At 39.1% G+C, this 16275-nt stretch overlaps 1 protein-coding gene across 2 annotated transcripts; it reads right to left on the bottom strand.

The window, feature by feature from the left end:
• Window positions 1-1194: 1194 nt before the first annotated feature.
• On the bottom strand, window positions 1195-16275 carry tmc6b (transmembrane channel-like 6b). Of its 2 annotated transcripts, XM_077605465.1 has the most exons (22): window positions 16136-16239; window positions 15285-15529; window positions 13729-13886; window positions 12794-12924; window positions 12504-12671; window positions 12115-12270; window positions 10450-10558; window positions 10276-10360; window positions 9794-10051; window positions 7758-7972; window positions 7497-7641; window positions 6615-6770; window positions 5367-5545; window positions 4998-5088; window positions 4805-4902; window positions 3829-3924; window positions 3663-3738; window positions 3067-3200; window positions 2146-2322; window positions 1942-2020; window positions 1759-1845; window positions 1195-1644 (listed from the first exon to the last, which is right to left on the bottom strand). In XM_077605465.1, the coding sequence occupies exons 3-22, from the start codon at window positions 13782-13784 to the stop codon at window positions 1630-1632; spliced, it is 2511 nt and encodes an 836-aa protein (XP_077461591.1). In that variant the 5' UTR covers window positions 13785-13886; window positions 15285-15529; window positions 16136-16239; the 3' UTR covers window positions 1195-1629. The 2 variants fall into 2 exon arrangements, with proteins under 2 accessions (XP_077461591.1, XP_077461590.1); XM_077605464.1 differs by lacking the exon at window positions 15285-15529 and having other exon boundaries at window positions 16136-16275.

Genomic DNA, 16275 nt, shown 5'->3' with positions numbered 1-16275 from the left:
AATTGAAATATTATTTAGGAATATAGCCATATTTTATTCACCAAAAATCTTTTTTAACTGCACACAATATCCATCCTCCTTTCTTTCTTCCTTCTTTCTTTCCTATCGGCATCGAAGCTAATGATGAAAGTCGAGCCTGTCCTGTCATATTATGGCATAGTCCGTTTTGAAAATGGCTTTAAATCAAAACAACAATATACTATTTGCTTGTGGAGCTAAGTTAGCGCACTGAAAGTGCCGCACACACCATTTTCCCGGCTGTAACAGGCTTGCTAGCTTCGGAGTTGACCGCCCTTTCTTAATGATGTCCATTTTTTTCTGGAAAAGTCCGTCTGGAAAATAGCTTTGTGAAAGAAATCTGCAATAGAATCCATTTGTTTTTGCCACTGTCGGCCATTGTGGGTGGAGTTTGCGATCTCTGGCTGCTTTGGCCCGCCTACTAGCCAATCATAGTTGCTGAAAGCAATGACATGTCCCAGCCAGCAAAATGCCCACGCCTATGAAAAATCATTGTGGGGTTGCCAATTCGAAATCTGATTGGTTAAAAGCAAGTCTTGTTTAATGCAGCAGACCCCGCAGAACTGATTTTGAAGGCTTTGAGGCAGATCTGATCTGGCAACAAATAATGGCTGAAATGTGATTGGTTAAATGCTTCAATATGAAAACACACATCTGGAAGCAGTGCAACCAGGGGGGAAAGCAATGAAAGGAAGCTAACAGACCATTTGGAATAATAAGTATTGATGGACAAAATATAATGATTCAGATATTTCTTAGGCCAGCAGAGAAGGCCTTGAAGGCCCTGACGGCCCGCCACTGTATAGTTGTCGCTGTAACATTCATTAGTATTTCATTTTACGCACTGCTTAACCTCAGCCTATCCCAGATAACTATGGGCACCAGGTGGGGGACATCCTGGATCGGTGGCCTGGCAATCGCGGGGCACAAGGAGACAGACACATTTTCATGCACAACCTAGGAGCAATTTAGAGTGTTCAACCAGCCTATCCTGCATGTTTTGGGGATATTTCCTCTCCCATTTCATCCCATATTCCATTTTTTTTGTATACCTTTGTAGAATTTTGCAGGGTTTAAACCTTTTTCATCATGAATTAATTTTTGCATACAATTAGGGAAACCTCATATCCCAATTTTGGAAGTGGTAAAAAACTTTTAAAATGGATATCTAGAATGTACATAAAATATAATTTAAGTTTAATAAGAATTACAGAAGAGTAATAACATACACGATATACACAATATAAAAATTCCAGCATCAATTGTTTGTACTTAAACTATAAGTAAAAGACTACAGTATACATTTCATGCAAGAGATTAAATAAAAAAACAAGTCACAGTTTACATGAAAGTGCATCTACCTTTTTTTCTTATATTGATATGCTCAGTTTAAAAAGTTACCTAATCAATCACAAATCAGTACTTGAACTTCCTAACGCTAAAACAAGGTATTTTATCTACCTTCTCCCCAGAGGACCAACCTTTCTCATCAAATATTCCTAAATCCAGTTTAACAAATGCATTATTCATTTAGAATTACGGTGAGATGCCTCTACTCTTTCCAAGAGATTTTTCCAGTTAAAAACTCTTCAAGTGTAAAGGGCGAAGTTCTCAGCATGCTGAATCCTATAATGAAAAATGTTTGAAATTAGCAGTGCCAGCAAACCTAAACAATTTGGAATTAATTTGTCCAGATAAAAAAAAAAAAAAAGAAAAAAAAAAAGTCTAAATCTAACTCACCTGGCTTGTGAGCCTTCGGCCAGAAGTTCGTTTCTGCTCATGTATTGACTGCAGGCGAGTGATGAGAAATTTCTTGTCTTCTCCCTCCTGAACACGGATACATAATTGAATATGAAGGAAAGAATTATAACCAAGAATATTAATTGGTGTTACAAAGTCTACAGTATATATAAAACGCTGTACATTTTCTATCTGCTCTTGCAGTAAACTGATGATCTTCCGTTGGCCATCTACCACTTGACTGTGGAAATAGATGACAATCCTGATGGCAATAAATTACATTATGTTTCAAATAAAACAAATCTTAACAGAACATCCAAACTGTATGACATATATTTGCAATATATGGATACAATTACAGTAATATTTTTATGAATGAGTATTTACAGAAAGATGCCTGCTCCCAGGAACAGGAATAATGGGTTTTCAACCAGATACAAGTGAGCCCTTGCCAACAATGATAAATTGGAATGTTCCTTTTCCATCTCTTCCACCCAACGTTTTCCTGCCTGAAACATTGTTTTGAGTTCACGGAAGGGGCCACAAGATGAGGATGGTGTGGCGCTGGAAGGAAAGACAAGGCAGACAAACTGAATGAGGGTTCTTGGACACAGTGATTAACAGTGATCATCCTCCGTGTTAATAATACAGGGCTGCCAACTACTCCGGAATTTCAGGAGTTTCTCCGGAAATGCAACGCAAACTCCGGGACTCTGGACTACCTTCCTATACTCCTGAAATCCCCCCCAAAATTCTTTTTTTTTGGGAAGCAACCATTTGTGAAAAGTATCAAATTGCCAATTTAAAAGCCTGAAAATTCACACCATCGCTACGCCTTCCGCCGTCTTGATTCAACTGCCCTGTGAACCGGAAGAATTCGGTAACACGAGTGCATTGTGAATCATCTGAGTTACAAGTTCTGACGAATGGTTCATCTTGTGCGACTTCAGCGTGGTAATCGTCTCCAAAAGGACAGACATTTGCACATTGCACAACATGCAAGTGCGACTTCAGCGGAATTACTGACTGTAAAACGCAAGTAGAAGGACCCAAACACAAAGACAAACTTATTTTCATTATACTGTACTTTTTCAATAGTTTGCAAAACCACAATATTTCAATTAATGTAAAAACATGAAAATAAGAGTTTGATTTAAATTGTCCTACGCTTATTTATTTTTTTACATTTCATATCGATTTTGCGTGAATCGCATTCACTCTGGAAATACTCCGGAAATGGGACAAGGCTACTCCTGAAATGGGGTCGACGGAGGTTGGCAACTCTGATAATACATAACGTGCGAATACCTCCACATGGTGTAGGTGACAAAAACCGAGGCTCCGAGGAAGGAGGGGAAGCAGAGGAGAGTGATGAAGGTTGTGGTCATCTGGCTAACTCTGTATGGCCTACTTGGGGCCTGACAATTCATCATCACGCTGCTCTAAAGAGAGGAAAAGGCATATAGAAAATATACAATCATTAGTAAACTAGAGTAACAGTCACATTCAGATTTAGTAAGTAAAATTTGCACAGGTCATTAACTCTTTGGCTGCCATTAATGATGAAAGACGTCCCATCCTTTTGGACTGGATGTCTATCGCCTACAATGGTGCTTAAACATGATCGTACCATGAGAAGTTTTCAAAGAAAAATAATCACATTTTTTTAAATAGTTTTTTTTCATTTATGTATTCAAACTTGTGTCACAGGGGTTTATTTCTTTTCTTCTTATATTTGAAAATAAATTTGTTTTATTGTTATTTCTAGAGTATTTATTATTTTTTTGTTCAATTTTTCTTATTTGCTTTGAAAATAAATATGTGAGCATTTGCTGTCAGCCTTCACAGTCAAAATGAAATGGAAATTCATCCTTGTCAATGACCAATGAGTTAATTAAATATACCTTCTTTACGTAAAAGAGTAGCAGGAGTTTCAGTATCTGCACTGCGGGCAGCAAGGGAGTGAAGAGAACGCCCAGCCTGCACAATATGATGTTTACCATAACAATCAATTAGTCAATCCTCCATGAGGTTTAACACAGTGTACATTTGAGGCAGAGTAGTTCATACCAGGCCAGCGTTTGGCCATAGATGAGGTCAAGGACATTTTTGGCAATATCAAACACTGGTTTCCTATTCTTTTTCAGCACCTTTTCTGAAAACAACCTGGGAAACATAGAAAAATCAAGTAGGTGATATGATGATATATATACACTTGATGTCATATTATTTGACCCTTTTAAAATTATAGTAATTTCCGGACGTTAAGGCACATCCCCAAAAATATTTCTTAATATATAGATCACACAGGACTATAAGCCATAGGTTTCAGAGTGGAAGAAAGGATTAGGAAGCACAGAAGCGACTTCCGTTCATTCATTATCTCAACTGCTTAAACTCACAAAGGTTGTGCGGGGTGCCGAACACTACCCTATCCAACTCTGGGCACTAGGTGGGGGACACACTGAATTGATGGCCAGCCAATCGCAGGGCTCAAGGAGGCAAACAACCACTCACGCTCAAACTCATAACTAGGGGCAATTTAGAGTATTCAACTAGCCTACTTAAGAATGTTTTTGGGAAGTGGGAGGAACCCAGAATACCTGAAGAAAGCCCACACAAGCCTGGGGAGAACATGCAAACTCTAGATAGGGAGGAACCAGCTGCAATTGAACTCTCAACCCCAGAACTGTGAGGCCAACGAACTACAGCACTCGCCTACTGGGCCGCCCAGAAGCAGCTTGTAGTATTTGAACTGTTCTTTTACCATTAACCTGCAAATATAATATGTATATTTTGGGATTCCTTTAACTCTGTAATTCCCACTTAAACAAAGGCTCAGGTTAATATATACTCTTCTATGTTTCATTTAAATTAGTTAATATATTAAATATTTTTAAACTCTAAATACTCCAAACATTTACAAACGCATATATAGTTGAACTATCTCTGTCATTAACATTTGAAGCCTTTCAGTTTTTTTTCCTGACCAAACCTAAAAGAGCAATCAAAAGATAACAAAATGGTATAATTACTGATGACCAACCTCCAAAGAAACTCTCCAAATAAGCTGTTTAGTAACGTAAAGATAAAATCCATTAGCAGGAAGCGATAAAGTTCTTGGCCAACAAAACTCTCCCAGCACTGTGGATGATATTTTCAAAAGAGCACATAACACACATTAAAAAAAAAAAAACTACGCAAATGACAAATTTGTTATTGTTGCAATGAGCTGTTACCTTCAGGCCAATACTGCTTGGATCAGCAGCCACTCGACCCAGCCAATGATAGCAGAGTACTCCAAGCACACTCACTTTTAAAATCAAGTTTCTAGAAAACAATATATAATAACTCTGTTTCCATTTCATCAGTCCAATCCAGGGATCCCCAAACCGGTCTTCGAGAGCCGTTGTGGGTCCTGGTTTTCATCCCATCCGTTCCAGGACAAACAGCTCAATCAAATAATTAAACGTTAGACAGATCAATTTGGTGACAAGGTCTAGTCTTGGTTGGTTGGAATGAAATCCTGCACCCCCTGCGGCCCTTTGTAGAATAGTTTGGAGATCACTGGTCTAATGTATGTGTACTTGCAAACACTTTATTCGTACCTTCCGATGGCAACATATGTGCGCACAGAAGGTGACTCGTAGTCCTCCATCCATGCAGCCAGGTTGAACATTATTGGCAGCAGGAGGTTTATACAGGACACCACCACAGGGAGAGCCAGCAGGCTAGCCTCGTAGAGTAAAGGGTCCTTGGACACACTACGAGAGCTTTGCTGAAGGTTCTAATGAAACACGGAGAGCAAGACCATTTTTATTTCATTCATAACATTCACTTTTCACATTACAGTGGTACCTCGACATACGAGTGCCCCAACATACGAGTGATTTGAGATACGAGTAAAATTTTGAGCAAATATTTATCTTGAGATAAAAGACAAATTTTGATATACGAGCTGACGGTGGACGCGAGATGTTGCTCATAAGAACATCATGGGCACTGTCTCTCTCCCCGCAACTCCCTCATGTAATGTCTCTACGAGCACTGGGCGGAGCGTTGCATTTTTTCAGTGTTTCTTTAGTCAATGCGAATGGCATATATACTACTTCTCGTTGGCGTTATCCTATTGTGAGGACATTTGTGTGCATCATTTTGGGAATATTTTGATGGGAATACAAAGGCAAACAACCCTCGATAGGTTGCATCTGAAAGTCAGGGTGGAGGCGGGGCAAATAGAGCCAACACGGGAGAAGAAAGGTATCAAAATTTAACACAAAATTAGAATTAAGTTTTGTGTAAAGGTTAGTTTAAATGTATTTGAGTGTCTGCATCATAATACAAGTTCATTTAAATTTGTTTATATTATGTTACGAGCACGTTGCCATGCAAAAAGTCCCCCCCGTCCCCCCTCTCTCTGTCACCGTCTCTCCCTTCCACGAAATCTGTCTAATTTTAGAACGATTAAACACATTTTAGTACAATTAAACCATTAGTTATTTGCTACTTTGTTAATAGATGGCGAATTAGAACAAATAAAAAAGTTTTTACAATCCAATCTCCTGTTTTTGGTGTTTTTTCAGAGGGTTGGAACAAATTCATTTGTTTTTAGTTCATTTCAATGGGAAACGTTTGTTTGAGTTACGAGAAAATCGACATACGAGCTCAGTCCCGGAACGCATTAAGCTCATATCGAGGTACCACTGTACAATGACACTAATATATCACCCACATCATTACAACAGTTAGACAAAAGTGGTTGAAATAGATTTCTGATTATGGACCGAAATAATTCACTGTACTTTGAGTAACAGAAACAGAGGTACCAGCATTAGAAAGCTACTACAGAGCCATACCTGGTGCAAGTATTCAGAGAAGTAGTAAATGGCAAGCACACAGGCGATGGTGCAGGCTACACAGACAGTCCACGAGAAGAAGTGGACCGCCACCCTCCACAGCTTTTGGCGCAGAGTGTTTTTGGAACTTTTCTGGTTCACCTCTGCTAGCAGCTCCTAAGAATTGGGAATTAAGAGACAGTGACATCAAAATTGCTTTCATATTGATCTGTGATGCCATTTGTGACAAGTAATTGAATCTTAATGCCTTTTGATACAATATGGAATTTTTGTAGTTTAATAACAACTGTGCCAATATGTACTCACCGCATTTCAATTTGAAGAGATAAATGTTACTTGAGCAAAACTGTTAGAAAATGCTACATTGAAGTTCTGATTCTTTGTTAAATGGGCTTAGTACAACATACAAGGGAATAATTATGGGGAAAGAACATGTGGAGTAAAATTTTTATGGTGTTAAGATTTAAACATGGCATGTTCACTAAAGAATTGCAGGATTATTCTAGCACGTCATCTTTTTCTCCACAGATTAGCAATTTTCTGTGATTTACTACGGCTTCATACACTTTGAAAACAGTGTGATATAAACCTTGCAGTCATGCCGGTCTTTCATATTTCATTGGGTGCCAATATTTACTTATTTTAAACAAGTGCCACTAAGTGAAGAACAGTATTTTTCTTTTTTTGGATCTTATAGTTGGAAAACTGGATATGATGGACAAAGAACAATATTTATTTTAGATTTCATATCAAAATATCTCTTAACTGTTGTTATAGCCATTTTGACCAAAAATGTGTTTCCAGTATAATCAGTGAGGTCAATTCCACTGTACTACATGGTGGTAAGCAGTTAAAGTATATGCAAGTTATTTTTCCTTGTACCTTGAGTTGGATGCAGATATTCTCAGACATGAGTTTAACAGAAGATTTTTTGATGACCTTGAAGTCCCAGGAACAGAAAGCCTTAATGGCCAGGATGCTATAAGATTTATCAATCCGAAAGCTTTGACCAAATGACTTTGACATGCTGGTGGGAGAATTATGCACACATCAGAAAACATAAAAGTAAAATATATCTTGCGGTTAAAAGAATGTAGTGTTTTAATAATTTCCAGGGCACCATTCTTTACTGAGAACGCCTACCTGTACACAAGGATTATACACGTGACGAAGAATGATGTGCTTATGGTCAACAAATAAGCAAGTGGCATCTTGTAAGGCATACGGTTCATTATGCAGTCTATATTGGTTCCATTGGACACAGATGTATAGGGCTCTCCACTTTCATTCCTGCAGCTCAAATGTAGTGTGTAGTTATGGTAGTATCCATAGTACATCACTGTGTCCGAGAAATATCCCTGGAATGTGATTAGATAGACAGTTCTTAGTTCATTGCAGGTTTATAGGCTTGCTATGCTTTTTTAAGTAGATGTAATAGTTCTTTGACAAGGTAAAAAAAACCAATAGACTTCCATTTATGTGGCTTTAAATAAAGTCTATTTTAGCTTCTTATTTTTCAGTTGTTTAAATAATGTCACCTTGTTGTTTAGTGCATTATGGGATACAGGAAATGTGAATATTAAAGGGCATTGCAGTATTGGTCCTTGCTAAAATGAATACCCGACTGACTTATGTAGTGGTAGGGGTGGGCCAGAAAGCTGCAATCAGGCTTGTGACAACAACAAAGTTCATTTTAAACAAGTCTCGAACAAAAAAAGGCAAGAATAGGATCAAAAGAGTTTCTGCCTGTAGCACACATTCTCGGTGCCCATGATTTCGGCAATTATTTTCAAATATATTTTATGTTGGGGTTATTCGGGGATGTTATTATATGTGCATTTTAATCATTAATATGTATAGGAGCTTTATTTTAATTTGTGACCGAGCAAGCTCGAGGCAGCTGGCTTCGAGGACATTTAATTGTTTTCAGGACTATTGACCGGACAGGACACCATGTTCCAGGCCAAAGACTGTTGATCTGAGTTCGCAATGAAGATCTACGAAGGACTCTTAAATTGCTTTGACTTGGATTCTAGCAGATGGTGATAATCGAATCAACTTCGGAAAATACTCGCATATTGTTTAAAAATACTGTCGCCCGGTTTTTACCTTATATGGAATTATTATGCTTACTTGTGCAAATTCTTACGCAGTTGTTTTGGTTTCCGATCCGCTCGGGTCACCTTGTATGCTTACTTGTGCAAATTCTTACGCATGTGTTTTTGGTTTCCAACCTGATAAGCAATTGTTGTGGCAGTTGTTTTTTTACCTTAATGGTGTTGTTCGGTTAGCTTATGTAATTGTTTGAATCAGATTACCTTAAGTGTTTTGATTATGAGCGACTAAATGGACAGAGGAGGATGCCGTTTCTTCAGAATGTCACGGTGGCGAGGACGAGCCAGGACGATTCTCACTTGCAAGTTTAACGCCAGAGATGTGCCCGATGTCCACCTTGTATTGTTTATATTTTATTAAAGTATACCTATTAATAAACCTTATCATTTTATGTATTGAAAAGAAAGTCAAAATGACATTACAGCAACCTTAAGTGACAAAATACATACTGCCACCACCAGGACTTGAGCCTGTGCCTGCCTGAAACCGAAATCTGGTGAGTGAACCACTACACCATCAGGTGGCTCTAGTTAAGTTTAAACATACAATATATGTTGCAAATGTGGTTAAGACTACAGTAATCCCTCGAATATCGCAGTTAATGTGGACCAGACATGGAAAACCACAAAGTAGGGTCACCCTTATTAAAAGAAAATAATACTTCAGTGCTGAGTCCTAGTCGAAAGAGTGGCCTCTGGAGACGAGTTTCAGCATTGATTTTCACATTTCTATGAACTTTAAAAATAAATAAATAAATTTGAAAAAATTCACCCCTTCAGTGCTGAGTTCTAGAAGCAAGCGGAAGACAGGGGAGTTGCTTCCGCTTGCGCGTTTCAGCGTGGATTTTCAAATTTTGAAAAATGTAAAAAAAAATAACAAATTTAAAAAATACCAAAAAAAATCCCCAGAAAAAAATCTGTGATAGTTGAACCACAAAATGGCATGGGATTACTGTATATTTCATTGATTTGATAATTTCCTAGCCACACTAAATTGTAACTGCGCATTAGTTGGGAAGCACACTTTGAATTCTGTTGTAAAAAGGGAATGGAAATACATCTTACCGCTCCAGTCATAAGCTCCAGCCCAGTGAAGGAGCGTCTGCCGTGAGGCAGAGCTGGAGGGTGCACTGCCTGAGGAAATACTATAAATGCAGCAATCACGAGAAAGAGGAAGAGGTTGAAGAAGAGCAGCATCTTGAGAAACAGGAAGTACGACAAGACCCCGCTGCCAAAACGCCCGCTCACTCGCTTGAGTGCCACTTGCCACAGCTGGAGAGAGTGCACAAACGACAGCCAACAGTACCAAGTCTGTCTGGCAGCCTAAGAGCAGAAAGTTAGGGTAAACAACCTGTTTGGTTAACACCATTTTATCCTCTATTTATATATACGTAACTTGATATGAACATCATACATAAAATGCCATCCATGTGCCAAATGTATGAAAACATTTCTTATTACAATTATAACTAAAATACGCTCAGTAGGGATCTTGAGGCCGATTCAAAACAGGCAATAGGTGACATGGAGATGATGGTACAACTCACAATGATGACATAATATTTGAGTCGACTGCAGCAGGGAATCTGATTGCCAGTCATATTGCGTCTCTCCTTTTTCAAAGTTAAACCTCTGCATACAAACAGGGAGACAAGTACAATAATCAGTGTAGAGGTAAGGCCATTCATAAAATAGATCATCAAACACTACATTCACTAAACCTTAGTTCACTCTTTTCTGCTACACTGAGAGGCATAGCCCGGAGCATCTTGATTCTGTCGCTTACTGACAGGTTCTGCAAGTTGTTCACCAAGTGTTCCCTTTTATTCACTGCAACACATTTTTGGTAAATAGAAGTTTAAATAAACATGCATAAAAGACAGCCATCAATATCCATTTAGATAAAAAAGGGTATGACTACACACAAATTAGGGAAACTTGTCTGTTTTGACTCTCTGTGAAAAAGTAATTGTCCCATTTAACTCAATAACAAGTTGTGCCAATTTTGGAGGGAATAACTAAAATCAAGCGTTTACAATAATTTGTGATGAGTCTTTCACAAGAGTTTGGAGGAAACCTGTGTTTGTGTGATAAATATGCAAAATACACAAATCAGGAAGGGAGCAAATACTTTATCACAGCAGGGTAAGTAGCGCCAGATTACAAAGCGAACTATCGTTGAACAAGCATATCTTCATGCATAAGGCGCGTTAGTCATCAAGAAATTTGCTCTTATCTTTTAACATTGTAATCATCGTATTATATATTTATTAATTCATTCATTTTCTGCACCGTTTATCTTTGTGAAGGTTGTGCTGGAGACCACCCCAATCAACTATTGATACCAGCTAGGAAACAAACTGAATGGGTTGCCAGCCAATCCCAAGGCACAAGGAGACGGACAACCATTCACCCTCACACTCATACCTATGGGCCATTTAGAGTGTTCAAGCATCCAACCAGGCATGTTTTTGGGATTTGGGAGGAAACCGGAGTACCCGGAAAAAACCCACACAAAACCAGGGAAAACATGCAAACTCCACATAAGGTCCAAACGTGGGATTGGACCACAATCAAAGAACTGTGAGGCCGACGTGCTAAACCCCCATTCCATTGGTCTGCCTTTGTATTATTTACGTATTCATTCATCTCATCTCATTTTCTGAACCGCTTTATCCTCACTAGGGTTGCGAGGGGTGCTGGAGCCTATCCCAGCTGACTTCGGGCCAGAGGTGGGGGACACCCTGAATTTGTCGCCAGTCAATCAGAGGTGCACAAGGAGGCAAACAACCATTCATGCTCACACTCATACCTAGGAGCAATTTAGAGAGTCCAATCAGCCTACCATGCATGTTTTTTTTGAATGTGGGAGAAAACCGGAGTACCTGGAGAAAACCCACGAAGAACATCCAAACTCCAAACACGTGGACCGACCTGCATTTGAACTTAGCTCTTCCACTGTGAGGCCGACGCTCTAACCCACAGGTGTCAAAGTGGCGGCCCGGGGGCCAAATCTGTCCCACCGCATCATTTTGTGTGGCCCGAGAAAGTTAATGATGAGTGCCAACTTTCTGTTTTATGATCAAATTCAAATGACGATTATAGATGTATAGGGAATAGTTCCTGATTTTGCTCATTTTAAATCAATAATTGCAGACAACTTGTACAAATTTGAATGTCCAAAAATGGACGATCAGCACGATTGAAAAAGCTGTCAATTTATTAATCAATTAATTTTGGCAGCCTAGTTGGAAGACATAGTGGCCCTCCGGAGGAAATCGAAACTATAACGTGGCCCGCAACAACAAATGACTTTGACTCCCCTGGTTTAACCAATATCCTGAAGATGTGCCTGCTTTAGCAACAGTACTTTTTTTTTGCCTTACCCTCTCCATCTGTGCTATCCGTCTCAATGCCGTAACCTCTTATGCTTGGTCTAGCTGAGTTTGAGAAGTCGCGTATGGAGGGTCTGCTCTGTTTGCGCCTCCGAAGTCGCATGGTTCTGTTGTAATATTGAGAAATAATGGCTCCCCTGGTCCGGCCTGGAAGAACAAACAAAAGTCAGCACCTTTCAGCATCCACTCACAGCCTACGCACAAATAACATTAAAGGTTCAACAAATTATACAGATGAAAGCTGAATTCTTTAAAACTGTTCATGGATTTCCATGTGTGGAAAGCAGAAGGTGGACTAGACATTTTGACTTTTTTGTTGTTGTTGGTGCACTCAGATGTCAATGTGCAATGATGTTCAGGAGAGATTGGGAAACACCAACCAATGGTGCGACTGGGCATGGAAGACAGGATCTTCATTGTAGCGGAAGACCAACGTTCACCAAGGGAAGGGTCCGTCTCTCTTTCACCGTCCTGATTTGCCACACGTCTTCTGTGATTCCTCTGCTCACCACGCCCTAGTCCAGGGCTAGACAGGTGGGACACAGAATCTACGGAATTGTTTAAAAAATGTTAAAGTTAAACCAAAAAAGTGTAACTGTATTCAGTCTATCGGAGGTAGAATCCACCATGGATACAACCAAAGAATAGCTCGATAGGAATCCTCATGTACCTTGGCCCTCCTCATCCAGTTCTCCCTGTAATTGTTGCAGCTCGAAGGCTTCACCCAGGTCCCCAGTTTGAAACTGCTCTGCTAGCAGCTGGTGGAATGAGTCATGAACACCTTCCTCATCTGCAGGGCTCCTGACAAGTGACACAAGGACAAAAGCACATACCAAAGACAGGAACTTTAGGCTCAGAGACACACAACTGCATGAAGTTAGGTTTTAAAGCAAACTCAACAAATAGAACTTGAAGCCTTGGAAAAAAAGATAACTACAGAAGAATAACCGTTGACCCGCAAAGAACAATTTGGCATTGTATTAACGTACACTATTTTCAGTGAAAATTAACAACAATCTTCCCAAAAACAAAAATATATGTGCTGTATGTGTATAAATGTATGTGTGCTATTAGGTTACATTTACAAAGACAGTATCAAACTCAATACTTTGAGCAAGCAAATTTATTTATTCATATTGAATGTCCATTTACCATACATTTAACAAGACCTGTCAATTATGGGACAGCCTTAAGTTGTGTCAAGTGAATATATCCTGAGGATGTACATTAGGAAAACATTTTAAGTCCTTTTATATTATTTAATTTTTTTAATTATTATTTTTATCATATATTATTTCTTACTTTTCTGTTATTGTAAGCTACCTTTATCAAAAGTTACAATTGTGTACAAAAATACTGCTGGGTGATGTTAACTGCCTGCATGATTGTAATTTCAGTTTTTTTTTTTTTTTTTTTTTTAAAGGAATCATTCAAACAAGAACACAAGTGATGTCAAAGAGCAAAACGGTCCAATCACCTGTGCTTCTTGATCACTGCCCATTGACTATGGTTGGGCAAAACCAAGTGATCTTAAAACAAGTCTTAAATAAAGATCACAACACTCGAATATATTGTAAAACAACAACAATGAATTTTAGCACTTACTCCAGTCCGGCTTCCATGGGGGGGTGGCCCAGGTCAAAGTTAACATTCCGAGACATTTTTCTCTTCCGTTGATATGCGTTTTGTCACTCTGCTACAAGATTCACACCCTTACTGCCTCACAAACGTACTCCAGTCCCGCCATGTTCCACTCTCCTTACCTGTGTAGAGGGGCGGAGACAGAAAAGAGGAGGATCTTGAGAGGGCCACAGGCAAAGGAAGAAAACACAGCACACTACTTTGGAATCTGGACAGACAAGTTGGAATTTGCCCAGTGAACTGATTCAGCAGCATATAAACATGAGACCTTGAGGTCTATTAAGTTTATAATCATTGAGATTTTGTTTAAGTATGTGTCTCATTAACACGGTTTATCCTAAAATTTATCACATCAATAGATGTGTGTACCAAATTAACAATCTGATCCTGAGTGCTTGGGTCTTTTTTTCTCGGCCATTGGAGTTGCTTGTAGTGCTGAACGTGAGAAGGACTGAGTCAGATCCAACATAGTCGCTTATAACATGAGTAGTGATGAGGGAAAGAATAATTATGTATTGTCAGTAGTGCGGATGTGTAAGCTTTCATGACAGAACTGAATAAGAACCTCAAGGAATGTGAGGGTGTTCTTGTCATATGCTATCTGGAAAGTACCGTATTTTCTCGCACTAAGGTGCACCTGATTATAAAGGCGCATTGTTGTCTTTTGCGAAAATTAGTTTTTTTATGGTGCACCTTATAGTGTGGAAAATACGGCAGTCACCACTTCAATGCCATTATTGTAAATCCTTGTGCTTTGTAAGCTGACAAAAGTAAGTCAAAGTAAGTGAAGCCATGTGTGGTTTGGTGACCAAATGCCATCTTCGAAAGTAAAAATGTCTATATGGGGCTCACTTTTCTTTTCAGAATGGGTTGTTTGACAAGAAGTAGCCACTTGCATAAACAAAACGTCTTGGTAATGTCATTGTAAAATTTAAAGTCCACTGCCCTTCCAGAACAGCTAAGTTAGAAGAGATTCATTTTTCTTGGAAAACCCTTGGCGTAAACAAAGCACTATAATATGTATAAAGTTTCCATTTTTCTCACGGACACGCCGGAATACTACAATACTGTGGGGACACCAGCCACAAAACAAAGCTTCATGGGGGTGGAGGCTCCACTTCTGCTGCCTAAACAAATACTGCAGTCTGGACAACTGAAGTTTAGAATTGACTTCAAAAGTGGCGTGCAAGCTGATTTAATCACAACAGGAAAAAGTGTTGTCACTCACATCTGTCTTAGCAGAGAAGTGCTCAACTTACTGAATGGGATATCAAATTCCCAGCAGTCTAAATAATAACCCAATCTTTGTAAATTGAAACTGACGTCAAAATAAATGTTGTTAAGCGTTTTATCTGTTTATCTTTTCTCTATTCTGAAATAAATGACCGGATCGGCCGCATCGTCTTGCGTTATGGCATCATGCTATTATGGCGTCATGGCGTTATGGCATCATGGCGTTATGGCATTATGGCGTTATGGTATTATGGCGTTATGGTATTATGGCGTTTCGTCTTGGTCACCTTGCAGTTTTGTTCATGTCGTCTTTTTATGCGCATATAAGCCGTACCCTCAATTCAGTCATCTTTTTTTGTCTGACAAATACGGCTTAAATGCGAGTAAATATGGTACAGTTCCAAATCACTGGCATCCATTCATTGACTGGCGCAAAACGGCGAATGATCAGTGCCAGCCCCAACCTTCCCAGGCATAATGGATTGGACGTCACGCTGCCACTGGCACTGAAAGAAGAGCAACCACAGCCACCCTAAAAATATGAAATAAAAAAAATCCCAAAATCTTTATTATCTTGAAAAAAAACCAAATGGATTTATTTACAGAGCAATGTTGTTAGAACAAGTTGCAAGTTTGCAATGCTGCAACAAACACGAGCATGCGTTTAATCATTTTCCATCCCCCTTCCACTAGACCCAAGGGGCTAAAACTATAGGGTCAGTCCTAACTTTATCTGAACCTTCTACAAACGTGGGAATGCACTATTACACTTGGAATTTTTCTCAAACAAAGCCGATCTGTCCATTGTTCAACAGAAGACACAAGCCCATTCACCCGGTATGATTTTTTTCAGGCGTCTGCATTTTTTCAGCCTGGCATTTTTGAGTGACAAGAGAACAATAACAAATAATAATAATAATAAGCAATAGCTATGTTACCAAGCTTTGTCGCGAAATCATCTGCTGTCAATTTGGAATGTCATTCGTTCCCCTACCGGTCGGCTTCTTCATCACATATTTCGTTTTAAAATGTAGGTAAACATTTCGACGTGATGACGTCGAATATCTGATTGTCATTCTTCTGAATATTTGATTGATTGTATGATGTACAATTAAAGAAGGGTACCATATTCACTCACCAGTTTTGAAACTTTTATAGAACCTGCTGAGTCTCAGCGAGTGACTGCGACGAGTCAAAACAATCCGCACTCAAAACGACAAGGATCGAGGAAACCATTGTTTAAATGGGTGTGTTAAATGACGTGGGTCAAAATTCAAA

The sequence above is a fragment of the Stigmatopora argus genome, chromosome 7 (assembly GCF_051989625.1).
Source record: "Stigmatopora argus isolate UIUO_Sarg chromosome 7, RoL_Sarg_1.0, whole genome shotgun sequence".
Lineage (NCBI taxonomy): Eukaryota > Metazoa > Chordata > Actinopteri > Syngnathiformes > Syngnathidae > Stigmatopora > Stigmatopora argus.
The sequence above is the reverse complement of the archived record's forward strand: the minus strand, read 5'-3'. Positions and strand labels throughout refer to the sequence as shown.

Bases quoted from the DNA above. Each gene is read 5' to 3' on its own strand.
- tmc6b (XM_077605464.1), bottom strand. From the start codon at position 13,784: ATGTCTCGGAATGTTAACTTTGACCTGGGCCACCCCCCCATGGAAGCC. The intron at 7,973-9,793 runs GTAAGATGTATT...ATCACATTCCAG, and splicing joins TGGAGCTTATGACTGGAGCG to GGATATTTCTCGGACACAGT. The intron at 2,021-2,145 runs GTAAATACTCAT...TATTGCCATCAG, and splicing joins CTGGGAGCAGGCATCTTTCT to GATTGTCATCTATTTCCACA.